The sequence below is a fragment of the Gallinula chloropus genome (assembly GCF_964237585.1).
Source record: "Gallinula chloropus genome assembly, chromosome: 16".
NCBI classification, from domain to species: Eukaryota; Metazoa; Chordata; class Aves; order Gruiformes; family Rallidae; genus Gallinula; species Gallinula chloropus.
This window is the reverse complement of record NC_140101.1, coordinates 13,868,309-13,884,497: the sequence shown is the minus strand read 5'-3', so window position 1 is coordinate 13,884,497 and position 16,189 is coordinate 13,868,309. Positions and strand designations below refer to the sequence as shown.

Sequence of the window (16,189 nt, the reverse complement as noted above, 5' to 3'; positions counted from 1 at the left end):
TAAAATATGTGAATAAGTAAACAAACCTGGGGAATGTTCCCTGCACATGTAATCTGAGGCAGGTGCTTTCAGCTTCAGAGTTTTAACTGTAAGGTATTTCAACAGTCCTTTAACCCAGAAATGATTTCAGTAACACAAAACATAGGGTGGTCCCATCTTTAAACTCAAGGATTTCTAATGAAAAGTTTCAGAGTACATTTAAGTTATGCTTAAAAAGCTTCTGCATGTTGTCTTCTCAAGTGGCACATATAAAACACAACCAGAAGAACACTCTTCCAGTTCTACTTACACATATACACGTGTTGTACAGTATGCTTAAACAGTCCTTGATGAGGTCATCGCTTACTGCAAAGGAGAACACAGACAATCACTAGCTATACACTGCCAAGGAACACTCATGTCCACAGCACTGACATGAGTAGCTATACAATGGGTAAGAATTTCAGGCCATCTACTAGCTCAGATCACATGTGTGATTGCCTTAGAGGACAGAAACCAGAGGAAGAAACACTCTGCACCTGACCTGCTCCTGTTTTATTCCAAAACTCCTGTCAGCACTGCTAGGGCCAGGCACAGACACCTGGGCTAGTGCATTTCTCAATCACTCACAGAAAGCTGTGTTTCAGGAAAAATATCACAGATCAACTAAAATTTTGTCAATATAAGAACCTGCTGAGACACACATTAGCTCCAGTTAGTAAATGGGGGAGGGAAGGACAGCACAGCTCATGAAGTTTTCTCCAGGCAGCATCAGGAACTCACAGAAAAGCTTTCAGTCTGATTTTAAATACTAAAATGCTGGAGTAAATATGTTTTCAGTACAAACATAGAGCAGCTGCCTCGAGCTGAAGTTCAAGTTCCTCTACCTTTGAAGTTCCCTGGCTGGCAGGCACAGAGTGTACCAGAACATTTCCTTCCCTCAGAAGGGTTCAGGGAACCAGAGGAATCACAGATGGGAGAAATGGAACCACTAAACTGAAGCTGCTCCACCAGGGAAGTCACACTGAAGCTAGGAGCTTTCCTTAGAGCAAGGTGGAAATAAGGTGTCAATGTGACTAGGTCAGGTACTTTATCTCACAATCTCTGTATCTCCTATTACATAAATAATGTTTTGTGCCTTTAAATCAGTAATTGTTAACTGTAGCTACAGCCACCACAACCTGTGTTTCCAGTGACTGCAAATTTACTGCAATCTACTTAGGGAGAAGAAATGGCTGCTATGGGAAGAGTAACAGAAAAAGAGAGTAACTTCTGTCTGAACAAGAATGAAAAAACATTTGTTTACTTACTTTTCTGTTTCTTTTTCTGTGTAATAAGAGTTGGTCTCATGAGAATTTCTACTAAAAGCTGTAACAAGAAGATAAAGAATTAAGGGAATAATCATTGGGATACAAATAACTAATTAATTTGTCAGCAACAAATCCAAACTTAGTCCTGGCTCTGCTGAAGTCACAGAGGCAAATAATGGAAGCTCTACAATCAAAATCCCACCTGTGTCAAAATTACACCAGTAAAAATAACTGTATTTACCCTGAACAAATAAATACCAGTTGCATAAAACAATCTCCTACCAGTGAGTTTTAAAGAATCTGAGTCTGCAAAGAATGCAACTTTACATGCATCCAGATAACACTGAGGATGGCTATCACCCATCTCCCAAAATAATTTAACTTTAGCAAAACTCTGCAGAGAGATGCAAATTCCACAGATGCTTTCCCTAAATCCTCCTGGGCTTCAGAATACATTTCAGGTCCAGACATAACAGAACTGAGTTGCTCCAGATTTTAATTTCACCAACAAAGAGCAAGCTGCTGCTTGTGTGCATGCACCTAATATGTATACTTACATATACATTTATAGATCTGTGTTGTCTCATTTCTAGGTCAGCAATGTAACAGCTTTCCAAAGCTAGGAGCACAGTTCTGATGCAGAACTGATTTTTAGTTGTTTCAGGTTTATTTGGACACATTTTAAACAGCAGTTTGTTTACAAATGAGTTAGCCACCAGAAGGAACTGGTGACTTCTGCAAGAAGTATTGCAAAAAGCCCATGGTTTTACAATTCAGTTTAAAATAAGGAGCATCACACAGTCAAGTCCTGCCAACTGACAAGGGGCTTACATTTCACAACCTGCTCTGTTTCTCCCAGCTTAACCTTCTACTGCTTTTAATGAACCACCTACCCAGACACAGGGAAACACCCAATGGCACTGCCCACATGTTAATCAGCAATTTGAGAGAGGAATATACATCTTTTGGCAGTATTTGTAACGACAGTTGTAGCATCACTAGGGTAGGAGAAATTGACTGCAGCAGGAATGTAGTGCTTGTATTTTAGAAGAACAGCTCAGTACTTGAGATAAGCATTCAAAGATGCCCTCAGGATGCAGGCCACCTGCTCTTCTCCTGGGAAAGAACACCTGCTGCAACAAGTCTGTCTTTCAAGAGCAGCTGCTCTCCTGATGGCTCCTGCCTTGCCACAAAGCAGACCTTTCCAGCTAGTATCTATTACTCCTGGTCAAGACTATAACCCAGCGTGTATTTATCACCTTATTCTTGCAGAACTGGTGTGCTCATCACATACACTCCAGGGACTGGACTGCAGTGGTGTGAGACACTCCTTGGAGAGGGCTTTCTTCAGCCAGCCTACTGAAACTGCAACAGTATGCAGCAAACAGCGAAGAGGGCAATGGCAGAGAGAGAACAGGTAAGAGGGTGCCTCACCAGAGGCAGGGGAGCAGACAGGGGGTTAAGAGGTCTTATTTCTTGAAATGGGGTTGTGTTCAGGTCCCAAGTCCACAAGGCTTGTGTATCAGTTCAGGTGTTTGTACTCTCAGATAGTATTTTACATACATTCATAGAAAGGGAGGAGACACAGACGTGCTTTTGTGCTTCCTTAACATCAAGGCTGTCAGAACCCAGCAGATATTCTAAGGAATATACCATCACACCTTACTGCATACAGACTACACTGAAAATGTAGTGTCTTTCCAAGTTACTCATGCCTTATGGTTTGAAATACTGCAACACAGAACCAGCACACAACACACAACCAGCAGACTAAACTACTTTTCCTTTCAAGCCCTAGAGTAGGATTTTCACAAACACCCTGCACTGGGTTCTACCACTGCCTTTAACCAGATTAAACCCCCTTCTATCAGCCAAATCTCTGGCCACAGTACCAGACAAATACAGCCTATCTGATATTTACCATCTCCAGCCCAAGAGAAAACCAAACCAAACCCAACCAACAAAAACCAACCCCAACACATTTATTTAACTATGAAAGGTAAAGCCATTTTCTGTACATTCCTCTGTTAAAAGCACTTCTACTGGAAGTAAAATGTATTCCCCTTTAAAAACAAGGGAAACCTACAACATTTTCATACAATGTTCAAAACTGTTTGGGTAGCTCAAGACTTTTGTCCTCAGTTGACAGAATACCAGCAACTAAACCAGTGCTAACTGTAAAACAACATAACCCAAATACAAGTTTTACTTAAGCAAAGGCATGCTGAGTGTAACAAGAGAGAAGAGGCAAAGACACTGTTCAGTGAGACCAAATAAAAAAATAATAATTAAATAAGGCAGAAAGTGTCAATTAGTTCCATGGAAAATACAAACCACACATTTCTAGTGACAGCTAAGAACCTGGAGTCTGACACCATAAAATTGAGCAAATGGGTGTGTTTATAAGGTAGAATTAAAACAAATAAACAAAAAGATCAATTGCCTGTCAAGAAACCTTGCAATTCTGTTTAAAAACTTTTTCATAGATGAAGTAGCTCGTGCTGTCTGCCAGCAATAACCAGACAACCTGGCTAAGAGTGCCCTGGTGTGCTTAAACCCCCACCTCAAGTCGTTCAGTGGCACACGCATTTCCCAGAGCTCCAGTACCAACTGTAGTATTTGATCTCACCAGTAGAAATCATTTGAAACGGTTTCAACTGAGAATCTGGAGGTTTCACCTTTTCCAAGTTAAAAACAGACTACCTGAAGAGGAGCTGGGAGGCAGAAATCCTTCCTGGGGAGGGGGAGGCCCTGGCCCAGGGTGCCCAGAGAAGGTGGGTCTGCCCCTGAATCCCTGGCAGCTACAGATCCTCCCAGATACTACTACAGAACACCTAGACTACCAGCTAGGTCTTCTATAGCATGTAAGAAAAAGCACCCCACTTTGAATGATGATGCAGCCCAGAAAATACACCCCTTTCACGCTGATTAACAGACGTAGACACGGTTCTACTACTTAACATCAAGTGGGTACAGCCCTTCTGTAGCTTGCATGTAGAAGCTCAAAGACCTTGTAAGATTTCTCAGTGGTACAATTATCATACAGAAATGTTTAGAAGAAACACACTCACATCTACTCCTCCGAACAAGTCGAAGGTGTATGTGTTTGGGAACGTGGACTCTTGAGCAGCTTTTCTATCTTCTGTAACAAATGCCATGGCTTCCATTGAAAGAAGTGGAGAAATTTCCTGCAGGCAGTAAAAAAAGAAAAAGAAAAAAAAAGTTTCAAAAAGAAAACTCATCATCAGGATGAACACAATTGTCTCCAACTATCTGTGCCATCTCTGGAGTAATCAATTACACGAACTCCCAGCTCCTGTCTACCAGCCAACTCACAGAGACCATCGTGCAAGCAGCTTCAAAAATTAGTTACAATGCAATCACAGGAACTTCTAACAAAATAATCCCTAGCTTCCAGGAAGAAGAGGGCAGACAGTACCTTTAAGATGCTTTGGCACTGGGAGAAGTCGCTGTTTGGGTGGCTGTGTTCATACAGCTTCTGCAACAGCAAGGGAATCCCATTCCACTTCGCCTGTTTATCTCTCTCCTTTAGCAAGGCCTCTGTGATCTGCAAGGAAGGAAGAATGCAATTCCCACGTGCCCAAGGCTTCACAAGCAGGAAAATAACCTCATCACCTCCCCAAAACATCAGTGTCAGACTACCACAGAAAACAGACGGCTGTAGAGAGCAGTGTTACAAATTCCAGTACCTTCCCTGCAGCAACTTCTCCAGGACTGGGAGCTGCAGAGTTTTATAGATGGTCCAAGTGTCTCAAAGCAGGACAGGGCTTAAAGCAGCTATTGAAAGCAGGTATTGTCAGAGTACTTCATTGCATTCCATGTTTTTATATCGATCAAGTAACTTTAAATGGGAACACATTAGTTTCTAAATAGCTCCTTGTGTTGAACTATGATTTACAGGTCACTGAGGGAAGAAATAGGAGCCCTTGACACCCCAAAAACATACCCTAGCCTAACATAGAGAGAAGACAGAAGATGGAAAGGCTTCTTTACACATTTACACTGAACATTACCTCAGCCAAGTCTCTGAAGCCATTACTGGTCACAGCAGTGACCCAAGCCCCCAGGGTTTACAAAGAGGCTCCACAAGAATATATCACGGATACATTGGGAGTCTCCTCTGTAGTCCTGGGCTGGTTAGAACCAGAGACTAGCAATTACATCTGCAGAATGACACCAGCATTGCCTGTGGGAAGCAGGCTACACCCACAAAGACACCTCAGCATTTGCTCTTCTATTTGTGCAGGGTTTCTCCACTTTTCCTCCTACCCAAAATATTTTAGAAGTTTTCTCAATATTCACCACTGTATTTTATTCCTGGAAAAAGATAATGAAGTGGCAGCACAGGAGTAACAAATGCTCTGCTCAGAATCCAAAAAATGTTATTTTGAAGCATGAACACTTCCAGGGTGCTGCCAGCAGATGCTATAAAGGAGAAGCTCTTCATTGAAGTTCACTATCCAGTTAATGCTGAACCAAATTTAAGCCCCTTCCTTAAGGATACTTCAGAGGTACCCAGACCAATCCTGAAGCAGGGGTACAGAAAGCTAAGGCTTTAGCTGATTACAGTAACAGCATTTCCATCTGGTTTATATCATAGAATGGCATGGGTGGGAAGGGCCCTCAGAGCCCCCCTTGTGCCACCCCTGCCATGGCAGGGACACCCCCACCAGCCCAGGGTGCCCAAAGCCCCATCCAGCCTGGCCTTGAACCCTGCCAGGGATCCAGGGGCAGCCCCAGCTTCTCTGGCCACCCTGGGCCAGGGCCTCCCCCTCCCCAGGAAGGATTTCTGCCTCCTTCCTGCAGCTGAAGGCTGTTCCCCTGGGCCTGGCCCTCCCTGCCTTTGGCACCAGCCCCTCTCCAGCTCTCCTGGAGCCCCTTAAGGGGCTGGAAGGGGCTCGGGGCTCTCCCCAGAAGCAGCCTCCTCTTCTCCGGGCTGAGCCAGCCCAGCTCTCGCCGCCTGGCCCTGGAGCAGAGGGGTTGCAGCCCTCAGATCATTTCTGTGGCCTCCTCTGGACCCACTCCAACAGCTCAGTTTCCTTCTTGTCCTGGGGACCCTGAGCAGGAGGCAGCACAGTAGGGGAGTCTCCCCAGAGTAGAGCAGAGGGACAGAATCCCCTCCCTTGACCTGCTGGTCCCACTGCTGGGGATGCAGCCCAGGATAGGGGTGGCTTTCTGTGCACACTGATGGGCCATGTTGAACTTTTCCTCCCCTCAGGGCTGCTCTCAACCCCTCCCTCCAAATAAAACCTAACATTCACACACTGCACCTCCACACAACAAATCCATGGGTTTTCCTTTACTCCCAGACCTAAACCTCTGAGCTGCTCTTGTGTTAAGTCACTCCCCAAACCTTTCTGTGGTTAATTCCCATTGTTTCCCTCCAGCCTGTTAATTGTTGATATTAGCAGCCAGGAAATCTTGCTTCTTACTGTTTCAGCCAAGACATCCTTCTCAGATACACCTCTGTGTACAATTCCAAAGGGCCATTCAAGTTCTGATTAGACAATTATATGCAGATATGCTCAACTTCTGACAGAGAATTTAACCCTTCTCTCTGCCTGTTAGCACACAGAAAGACCAGAGAACTGATGCAAATACAAGAAACATCACACTGGTGTTAGCTGCTCTGGGCCCTGGCCATTCCAAGCTTCTCAGGTACTTAAGGTCCTTTTCCTGATGAAATACCCACATTTGTATTAAACAGAATTTCTCAGCTCTTTAAGGATCAGGTTTTCTTGCCACAAGGGGTGATTAGAGCAGCACAAGCAAACCTGGGATATAAACCTCTGCAGTTTTTAACTCTTCACTCCTTTGTGACTTCTGAGTAAGAGTAATCAGCCAGAGCTGGCAGAGGATGATGCAGAGATCCTTCTGAGGGAGGGCAAAACCAGAGAGTCAAAATGGCTTCTCATTGTCTGGCCTCTGAGTAATGGGTCAGCTCCCCTGAGTCATGAATTTCCATTTCTCCTTGTAATACCCAGCACAAAGAGAGCAAAAGAAGCTCTACCACTACCCAACCTCAGGTGTGGGAGGAGTACACAACCCCACAAGTGCTGGGAGGAACTGGTTTAATTGCTGGGTAAAGTGCAAAGAACGCAGAGAAAAGCCAAAATGGAAAGAATCCAACTCTCCTGCTAATGTGGAAGATCCCAACCCTGAGGAACATGGGCTGCAAGCTCAGCTTCCAGCAGCACGGTGCAGAATTCAGCATCAAAGTGCTCTTAGAAAAGGCAAAAAACCCCCTTAATGGATGTTCAAACCTTGTCCTGGACTTCACACCGTGTTTGTTAATTACACTTATGTTTCTTGGTTTGGGGTAGGATCTACCTCCATTCTCCTCTGTGTAGTAGTAGGTCTCCCCCTCTCTATCCTGGACTCAGAGCCAGTCATTTGTGCTGAGCTGCAGAAAACTTTCAGAACTGAAATTCTGACAGAATGAAGCAAATATTTCCTTGCTCTCATCTTTTAACTGCTTTCAAAAGAAAAAAAAAAAAAAGGTTTTTTTTCTTTCTCTGGATTTAATACACATCTTGGGTTTCATGGCAAGCTCTGGCTTGTGGCTCCTGCTCTGTATTTCTGATGCTGCTCTGGCTCTGAGTATTTCCATTGTGGTGGGGCAGGATTTGCCAACGCAAAGATTTGGGATTCTGTGGATAAAATTCAGTTAGACTGCATGGAGCTGTCTGTCTTTACAACCATTTTGGTTAAAAGCTGCATCTCCCCATTTCTGTAACAGCAGCTAGTCACTGCTTTTCATCTAGAAGCAGAGTTCACTTCCTTTGTGCTCCTTTTCATAGAACCATAGTTTCACAGACTGGTCAGGGTTGGAAGGGACCCCAAGGATCACAGAGTTCCAACTCTGTGCCTCCAGGCCTGGAGCTACACAAGGTTGCCCAGGGCCCCATCCAACCTGGCCTCGAACACCCCCAGGGATGGGGCACCCACCCCCTCTCTGGGCAGCCTGTTCCAGCCCCTCACCACTCTCTCTGTAAGGAATTTACCCCTAATATCTCCTCTAACCCTTCCCTCCTTCAGCTTCACTCCATCCCCCTTGTCCTGCCATTATCTACCCTTTTAAAAAGCTGATTCCCCTCCTGTTCCTCTGCTCCCTTCAGGGACTGGGAGGCTGCAATGAGGTCCCCCCACAGCCTTCTCTTCTCCAGGCTGAACCAGCCCAGCTCCCTCTGCCTCTCTTCGTAGGTGAGCTGCTCCAACCCCTCTAATTATCTTCATGGCTCCTCTGAACCCTCTCCAACAGTCCCACATCTTTCTTATATTGGGGGCCCCAGCTCTGGACACAGGACTACCCTTTTGGGTAGGCATTACTGAATAGTCATCAAATCAGTACTGGGTCTTACAGGGCCCCTTTCCCTCTCCAGCATTTTTTTGTCTCATCCAAGGAGTATAAGCCCAAAGCAACCCTGATTTCTCAGAAATTTTCTTCACTGGCTGAACAGCTCTGGATAAAATCTCTGCAATCTTGCATAGGCAGCTTGAGAAGTCAGATGCTATAGAGCAAGGAGGGGAGGGTGCAGAAGCCCAGCTGGAAAAGGCATAAAGTAAAAGGGCTACAGAGCCCATAGCTGCAGGGCTTACCAACGTCACACCTCACTGGCATCAGATGACAGAGTAAGTACCAATTACTGGGAAGACAAAGGAACCAGCGTCAACACTTCCCTCCCACCCAGGTACTGTAAACTCAAGATGCCACACAGCCATTTCTCAGCAGTTTTCTGAACCACGAACCCAGAAACCCAGGGAAAGGCACGGTGTGGCTCTCCAGAAGCAGCTCTATTCCAGGCAGCCCTCTGAAACAAGGCAGCACGCACTAGTTCAAGGTCCCAAATGACATCATAGCCCACAGCAGGCTGTGGGACGCTGGCCACACTCACACTAGCAGCTCAGCCACCGCTGTTTGCCAGCCACCTAACCAGTCCCAGCCATGGCCCCTCCTCCAGCTGAAGCCATGGCAGTGTGGTTTTGTTGGAAGGGCAATCAGAAGCTTCCACAAGCATTTGAGTGAAAAAAGCTGTCATGGAGCCCATCCATGACTGCAAAGCAGGGCATACCAAGTGGGTCTCTCTTTAAAGTCTCCCAGAAGACTGGAGCCCAGATTACTCCAGAGACTGGTCGCTACCACAGGAATACTTGGTACAGAGTTTAAACAAATTTTGAGCCTATTTTTTCTGGAAAGTTTACAAAGGGCTGAACAAAGACACTACAAACCAATCCAAAGCCTCCTGTGTCACAAATGCTTTTCAAATGCTCCAGCATTCATTAGCATAACTGTCAATAAATAATTATGAACAATACCTAAATCTTCATCATGAAGTTATGTGCCAACGTTCACCTACATCCATCCCTCCATCAGTTTAGTTACCCTTTCCTGCCTCCCTCTCTCTGCTCTGACACAGAATTTGCTATCACTGTTGCTTCCCCTGGTCCTCCAGGCCCAGCCTCGCTGAGAGAAGTGGCTTATCCTCCTGGCTGCTTTGTTCCTGTAGTCAAAACCATGTTGAGCACCCTGAAAACACGTGCTACTGGCCTGAGACCTCCTGTAGTTCCCCCTTCCAGTAAGGATCTGCCTTTCCAGTTGTGCTTCACTCCATCCCCCTTGTCCTGCCAGTCTCTGCCCTTTAACAAGCTGATTCCCCTCCTGTTCCTCTGCTCCCTTCAGGGACTGGAAGGCTGCAATGAGGTCCTCCCACAGCCTTCTCTTCTCCAGGCTGAACCAGCCCAGCTCCCTCAGCCTCTCTCCATAGGGGAGCTGCTCCAGCCCTCTAATCATCTCTGTGGCTCCTCTGAACCCTCTCCAACAGTCCCACATCTTTCTTATGTTGGGGGTCCCAGATCTGGACACAGTATTCCAGATGGGACCTCACAAGGGCAATCACCTCCCTGTCCCTGCTGCCACCCCTCTGCTGATGGGGCCCAGGATACCACTGGCCTTGTGAGCTGCAAGAGCCACTGCTGGCTTATGTTAAGTTTCTCATCCACCAGAATCCCCAACAGGGTGTCCAAGCACCCTGTTCAGCACCACAGGATTCACACTGTCACAGACCTTACAGCTAGGACACATTGGGTGTAACTTTTCTTAATTCAATTTTTTGTTGCAGTCGTGCATGAAGCTAAGACTGGAAATGCTTTAAAAAAGCACAGAATTTCCATTCCTGCTATTTTCCATGAATGCTTCTGAAGTTCTGAAAGTTCAGGAGGAAAAATAGATTCAAGGTTATGGATCTCAAGAAAGAAATGTAAGCATATGACCTCCACATATTTTTAATAAAATCAAAGCTTTTCCATATAGCATCTTTCAAACCTCTTAGGCTGTACCTTTAAAAAGCAGGAGACTAATATTTGTGCATTTAAATATTTAATTTCCCTCTGCACAGTAATAACTTAGGAAGTCATCCCTGACAGACTGCCAGGAAAATGAGTATTCAGGATTTTGGGGAGCGCCCCATCTTTATTTTATTTTCCCTTTCAGTTGCTAACAAACACACACCAGTGTGGGTAAGCTGTCTCTTTCCTCCAACAACTTTTCACCAAAAAAAATATCTAGAAGCAAGGTAAACAACCTCCCAGAGTCACTTCAACACAGCTTCTGCCTGTGCAGTGCTGCTGGGAAGCAATTCAAGGCAGCTGTGAGGGGCTCCCCGGGCAGTGAACACCACGGCCGGCCCCAGCTGGGCCCCCTGCACGTACCTCTGGTCAGGAACATGTCAGAACCCCCCCAACTCGATTCCTAGAAAGAAATTCCACTGGTGATGTTAAGCTGGGAGAAGCCCACCTAAAGCACCTTATTTTCCAGCCTCTCTCCAGCTCCTTAGATTCTTTGTAGCATGGATCAGGTGAATTACTGTTTCTCCATCTTCCACAACCCTGGATGGAGCCTGCCAGCCTTGATCCTGCCAACCTAAAAGCCAGGCACAGACCCAGGGCCATGGTGTCCCAGGATAAAAACCTGCTGTAGCTTCTAGCGAGGTCTAACCATCCCCACAACTTCCAAACCATGGCTCTACTCACTGTCACTGGAAGAGGAGCTAGTCTACCAAGACAAAGAACAGGTCTTGCCAACTGCAGCAGCACTCAGCGTTTCTGAGGGCAGAGCAACAGAGAAATTATATATATATAAAAATATAAATATATATATCAGATAAATTATATATAAATAGATATTTTTATATATATAAAAATTATATTAACTTCCCAGTGACTATTCTTTTCTGTGGAACTGCCGAAGTTTCTTCTTGAATTCATTCTGAAAGCAAGCCAAGTCTTTAGGGCTATGTAGGGAAAGGCAGAGGAGCAAGGTGTATCACATCTACAACAGCTTTCTTCCCACTCATATGCAGCCACACAAAACTAGATTGGAGTCCAATGCTGCCACTTTTGAGTGTTTCCAGTGCCTGACACAGATCTGGTCCCTGTTACATGAAGAGCACATCCAGGCTCTACAACACTCACCAGTTGTCCTGTACCAAAGAGGAATAAGCCTGCTAAGACCCATCCAATTAGAGCCACTGAAGTGGATTATATGCACATGAGTGTTTGCTTCTTGTTGTAAGGAGGAAACAGAACTGATCAGAAAGCAAAATATTTTCTCAGAGATAGGAAACTACTACAGACTCCTGGTAACCCATAGTGGTAGGAGCTGGAAATCTGGATGTCTGAGGCAGAAAATGTTTTTCCTTCCACACAGAGGGGTTTTTTTCAGTGGACAGGGACTATCCTGCTAAGGGAAGCAAGCAGCTACTCCTAGAAATAGCAGACTATAAAATACAGCTGGAAAAATGGACTCCTTTTTTTCCACTCTGATTGCTTCAGCCTTGGCAATCCTGTATGAGTGAGACCAGTGCTGACGATCAGCTCTTGGGACTGCACCAGAAGCATGCTGGTTTGCCAACGAATCACTGCTTAGTCCATTATTCTGCTGCTTTGTCCTCAAGAGATTCACAAAGCAGCACCTAAATATCCTCCAGTCTCATGTTAGCTCGTGGTTGGCGTGCAGCAGATGAAGTCTGTGCCCTCTTGCTAAGGGGATTAGAGGTTGATTAGCTGAGCCAAATTGTTTCTTTGCCTTCAAGGAACTGCAGCATAAACCCCACCAGGTTGTTCTGCCTGCACCCAGAGCAGGTCCAGACCAGTAGCTCACCAGCAACATCCTGATCAGAAAACGTGGGGCACTTGCAGAACACTGTCCTGCTGCCACCTGAAAAGGCCCCTTCCCTGCCCTGTGCTCAGGGCCAGGACAAACCTCACTACAGGGTTATGCAACGTGGTACCGGGGAGAGAGGCTTGTGCATCCCGGGCAGCAGCTGATGCTGGCAGCACGGCTGCAGCTGCAGGACCTACTGAAATCTGCAAGACCTACTGAAATCTGCAGGACCTACTGAAAACTGGCTTAGCAATCGATGCTTGGAATAATAACAAGCAAGCTGTGGCTCCTGGCAGGCAAATGCAGCAAGAACACACAAGGGGTGGGCAGTTACCTTCTTAATTGCTACAGGATCAAGGACAACGTTGTTAGGTTTTAGGGTCCTTCATTCCTGGTTAATCTATCTGGTTGTTGGGAGTGGGAAGGGTCCAACTGAGGGCAAAAAGGTAGAAGCCTGGTTGTGGGTAGAAGATAAGGTGGATGATTAAAGTAGGCAGAGGGGTGTGTGTGCACATGCATGCAAACATTCTAGGAATTAATTTCCTGTTGCAGTTCCAGGTGGATCTGTCAAAGGGAAAACTATTTTGTGCTGCTGCCTCAGAAAGTGAGGCAACCACAGGAGCCCCCAAATCAGTGATGTCCCAATCTAAAAATAGAACAGGAACAGGGGTAGCAAATGAAGAGCATGAGATGGCTGCAGGTGGTGACCCCCCATGCCAGTACTCACATGGTACTGAGGCACAGAAGGGCCATGAGGCAGCTCAGGGCATGCAGTGACAGCTGAACAGATTGGATTTAAAATCCCTGTTTTCATAGCTTCTGTAGGAATTTGGGAATGTGGAGCACACGGATGGTGGAACCCCCTCGCAAGCTTGTGGGTTGGAACTGGATGGTCTTTTAAAGCCCCTTCCAACCCAAACTGTTCTGTGATGCAGATTTCAGGTATCAGAATATTTGTATGTCCCTGGCAGATCAGACTGATGAACTCTCAGATGCAGGCCTGTCAACACCTATCCTTGCTGATTCACAGATAAGCCCCTGCATTCCTGCAAGTGGGTCCTGAGATCACCTAAAAAGAGTACCCAAAGCTGGATCCAATAAGAAGTGCCGTTGCTGCTGATAGAAGGTGCTAATTATCTGCCAGAGATCAGATGGTGAAACACAGTGACAACAAACACCACTCAGACAGTCGGCACCACAACAAGGAAAGGTGTTGCCCAATCTCTCTGAATTAAGATCTCGAAAAGGGTTTCTCTTCCTCATGGGATACCAGAGGTGCAGCCTGGAGAGCATGTGACCCAAAACTCTCTTGCAAAGAACGGGAGAAAAAAAAAAAGAGGTGGAAAGACATTCTCCTGACTTGTTCTTCTGGACCCCAACAGGGCAGCTTAGAAACTTGATCTGGTCTCAGCGTTTCCAGGAGGAAACAAAAAGAGATACGTAAGCAAGGGGCTAGCACACTGCTCTGAGGAGCCAGCTGCAGGAAAGCTGAATGTTTCCATGAAAAACAGAATTTAAAGAAGAAGAGTGCCCCAAACTGCCCTGTACTACTTTAAAAGTTACATCAAAGTGTTTTATATTTAGATTGCCTACAAACAAAAAACTGCTTCAAGGTAAAAGCACAGAGACACAGCATTTACAAAGCTCAAAAGCATTCAGGGGGTTGTTCCTTCCCCCCCCCTCCTTAGTCTACATGATTTAAAAATGTATTCCTACAGCATTTACGAAGCCCTGGGAGCCACAGGCATCGAAGCCTTTCAATCTGCCAGGGCAGCACTGTGATACTGAAATTTATAAAGCAAAACAAACAAACCCACAGCAACAAAAAAGCCCCACCTCAGACTCGGACATTACGAGGCGGAGGAGGTAACTAGGAGAAGGTTCCTCAGTTGCTGTAAAAGCTTGGTCATTTGCTTCAGTGGTTACTGCCAACAATCCATAAAAGCCCCAAATTCAAACACAGAACCCAGCACGTTTCTCTTAAACCACTGTGGCTGTGGGGGAGCGAGGAAGCAAGAGCACAGAGGAGGACAGGCAGACAACATGTATGGAAACGCACTCCTGAGGCATCCCCACAGAAATAACCTCCTTCAGCAGAGATTAAATCCACACAAGTGATGGATTTACCACACCAGTACCTGAGCAAGCAGTGCAGATGAAAAAAAATCACCTCCTGTTCCTTCAGTTAACTACAGAATGAGGCACAGACACTTATGATGAACAAGACTTCTCTTCGGAGTTGCTCAGAATCCTTGTTAATCAAGGAAAATACTGTTGTCTGCCCTTGTGAAAACCACTTAGAGAAATCCCATTTCATATTCCACTCCAACTCTTTTAAACAAAAGAGACTTTAGCTCAAATAAATCAGCACCTCAATGCAAGTACTTTATCCCACGCTTCAGTTTCCAAGTCTTTGCACCATTTTGCATTTAATCTGTAAAATAAATGCCAATCATCCTTCATAAAAAGAAATTAATAGTCCATTATCCATGAGCAGTTTCTTAAAAAAGCCAGTATAAGCACATGAAAAGCACAAGCCTAGGCTAATGAATTGATTTAATTTCTCAGTACTTCCCAGCACCATCAACTGGGAAAGCTGTCAAGTTTGAAATCGACCTGGAACAGTTTCTCGGAAAACCACCAGCACGAAGCCATTTCAGAGCTAAAAGGTCTCCTCAGCCCTAAGATCACGAGGCCGCCTTCGTCCATAAAATACGCTTAAATTCTGACGCCGCGTTGTTACCGTTCCCAGCAGAGCTTCCCCCACAACATCTACCACCAACCAAAGCAACAGAGGACGGCTCTTTCACAGCATGACAGAGGCCTGCCCTGCTCCAAGAGAGATGGAGGAGGGGAGAAAGGCGCAGGGAGGCACAGAAGCATCCTTCTTCCCCACCGCCCGAGGTGGCAGAGCCTCCCCCCAGTTCCAGGACCGACGCCGGCCGGGCAGAGGAGGAGGGGAGCGCTGGACTCCAGACGGAGAGAGGCCGCTGGCCAGATGCGGCCTCCGAGCAGCGCTGGCGCAGGCCCCGCTAGGCCGGCCGGGCTCTTCCCGGCCTCGGAGCTCCAGGAGAGGCCTGACAGCCCCGAGCTGGTGCTCGGCCCCGCCGAGGGGGCCGCGAAGGCTGGCAAAGAGCCTCGACGGAGCGGGGCCTGGCGGGCCGGGCTCCCAGACGAGGCCCTAAACGAGGCCGGCTGCGGGCTGGGGGGGGGTGAGCTGGGGCAGGAGGTGCCGCAGGCCCCCGCCAGCCCCCCCAGCCCACCGTCGCAGTGCCAGGTTAGAGCCCTGACCGGCCCCGCGGGAGCCCCCAGCCCCGCCGGCCCCGGGGCCCGGCCAGCCCCCTCCGCGCTCCGCTGCCCCCGCCTCCCCCCCGCCTCAGGTGCCTCCAGAGCCGCATCTCCCTTCCCCCCCGCCCCGCAAAGGGGCCGCGCCGCCCCCACCCCCTACCTGCGCCCCCCGCGTCAGGCCGTAACCGCTGAGCTGCCCGCGCCGGAGCTGCGCCAGGATGTTGGTGACCGCCGCCGCCCGGGCTCCGCGCCGGCCTCCCCCGCCAGGCCCGGGGCCCCCCACTGCCGCCGCCGCCGCCGCCATGGCCGCTCCTGCGCTCGGCCGGAGACAAACAGGAAGCGCCCCCTCCCCCCGCCGCTTTGTACGGAGCGGCGCGAGGGTCGCTCCGCAGCGCCCCCGATCGGGCCTCGCGCGCACTGCGGCGCCGCG

The 16,189-nt window shown here is 47.4% G+C and overlaps 1 protein-coding gene across 1 annotated transcript in view; it reads right to left on the bottom strand.

The window, feature by feature from the left end:
• TRPC4AP (transient receptor potential cation channel subfamily C member 4 associated protein) overlaps window positions 1-14,322 on the bottom strand; it is a gene marked incomplete at its 5' end in the record, with an annotated part of 37,512 nt that extends 23,190 nt beyond the window's left edge. Inside the window, 5 exons of the mRNA XM_084271736.1 lie at window positions 290-345; window positions 1,290-1,347; window positions 4,361-4,477; window positions 4,729-4,857; window positions 14,308-14,322. Coding sequence (XP_084127862.1) covers window positions 290-345; window positions 1,290-1,347; window positions 4,361-4,477; window positions 4,729-4,857; window positions 14,308-14,322 — 375 coding nt within the window. The remainder of the gene's footprint in view (window positions 1-289; window positions 346-1,289; window positions 1,348-4,360; window positions 4,478-4,728; window positions 4,858-14,307) is intronic.
• Between the last annotated feature and the right edge of the window lie 1,867 nt (window positions 14,323-16,189).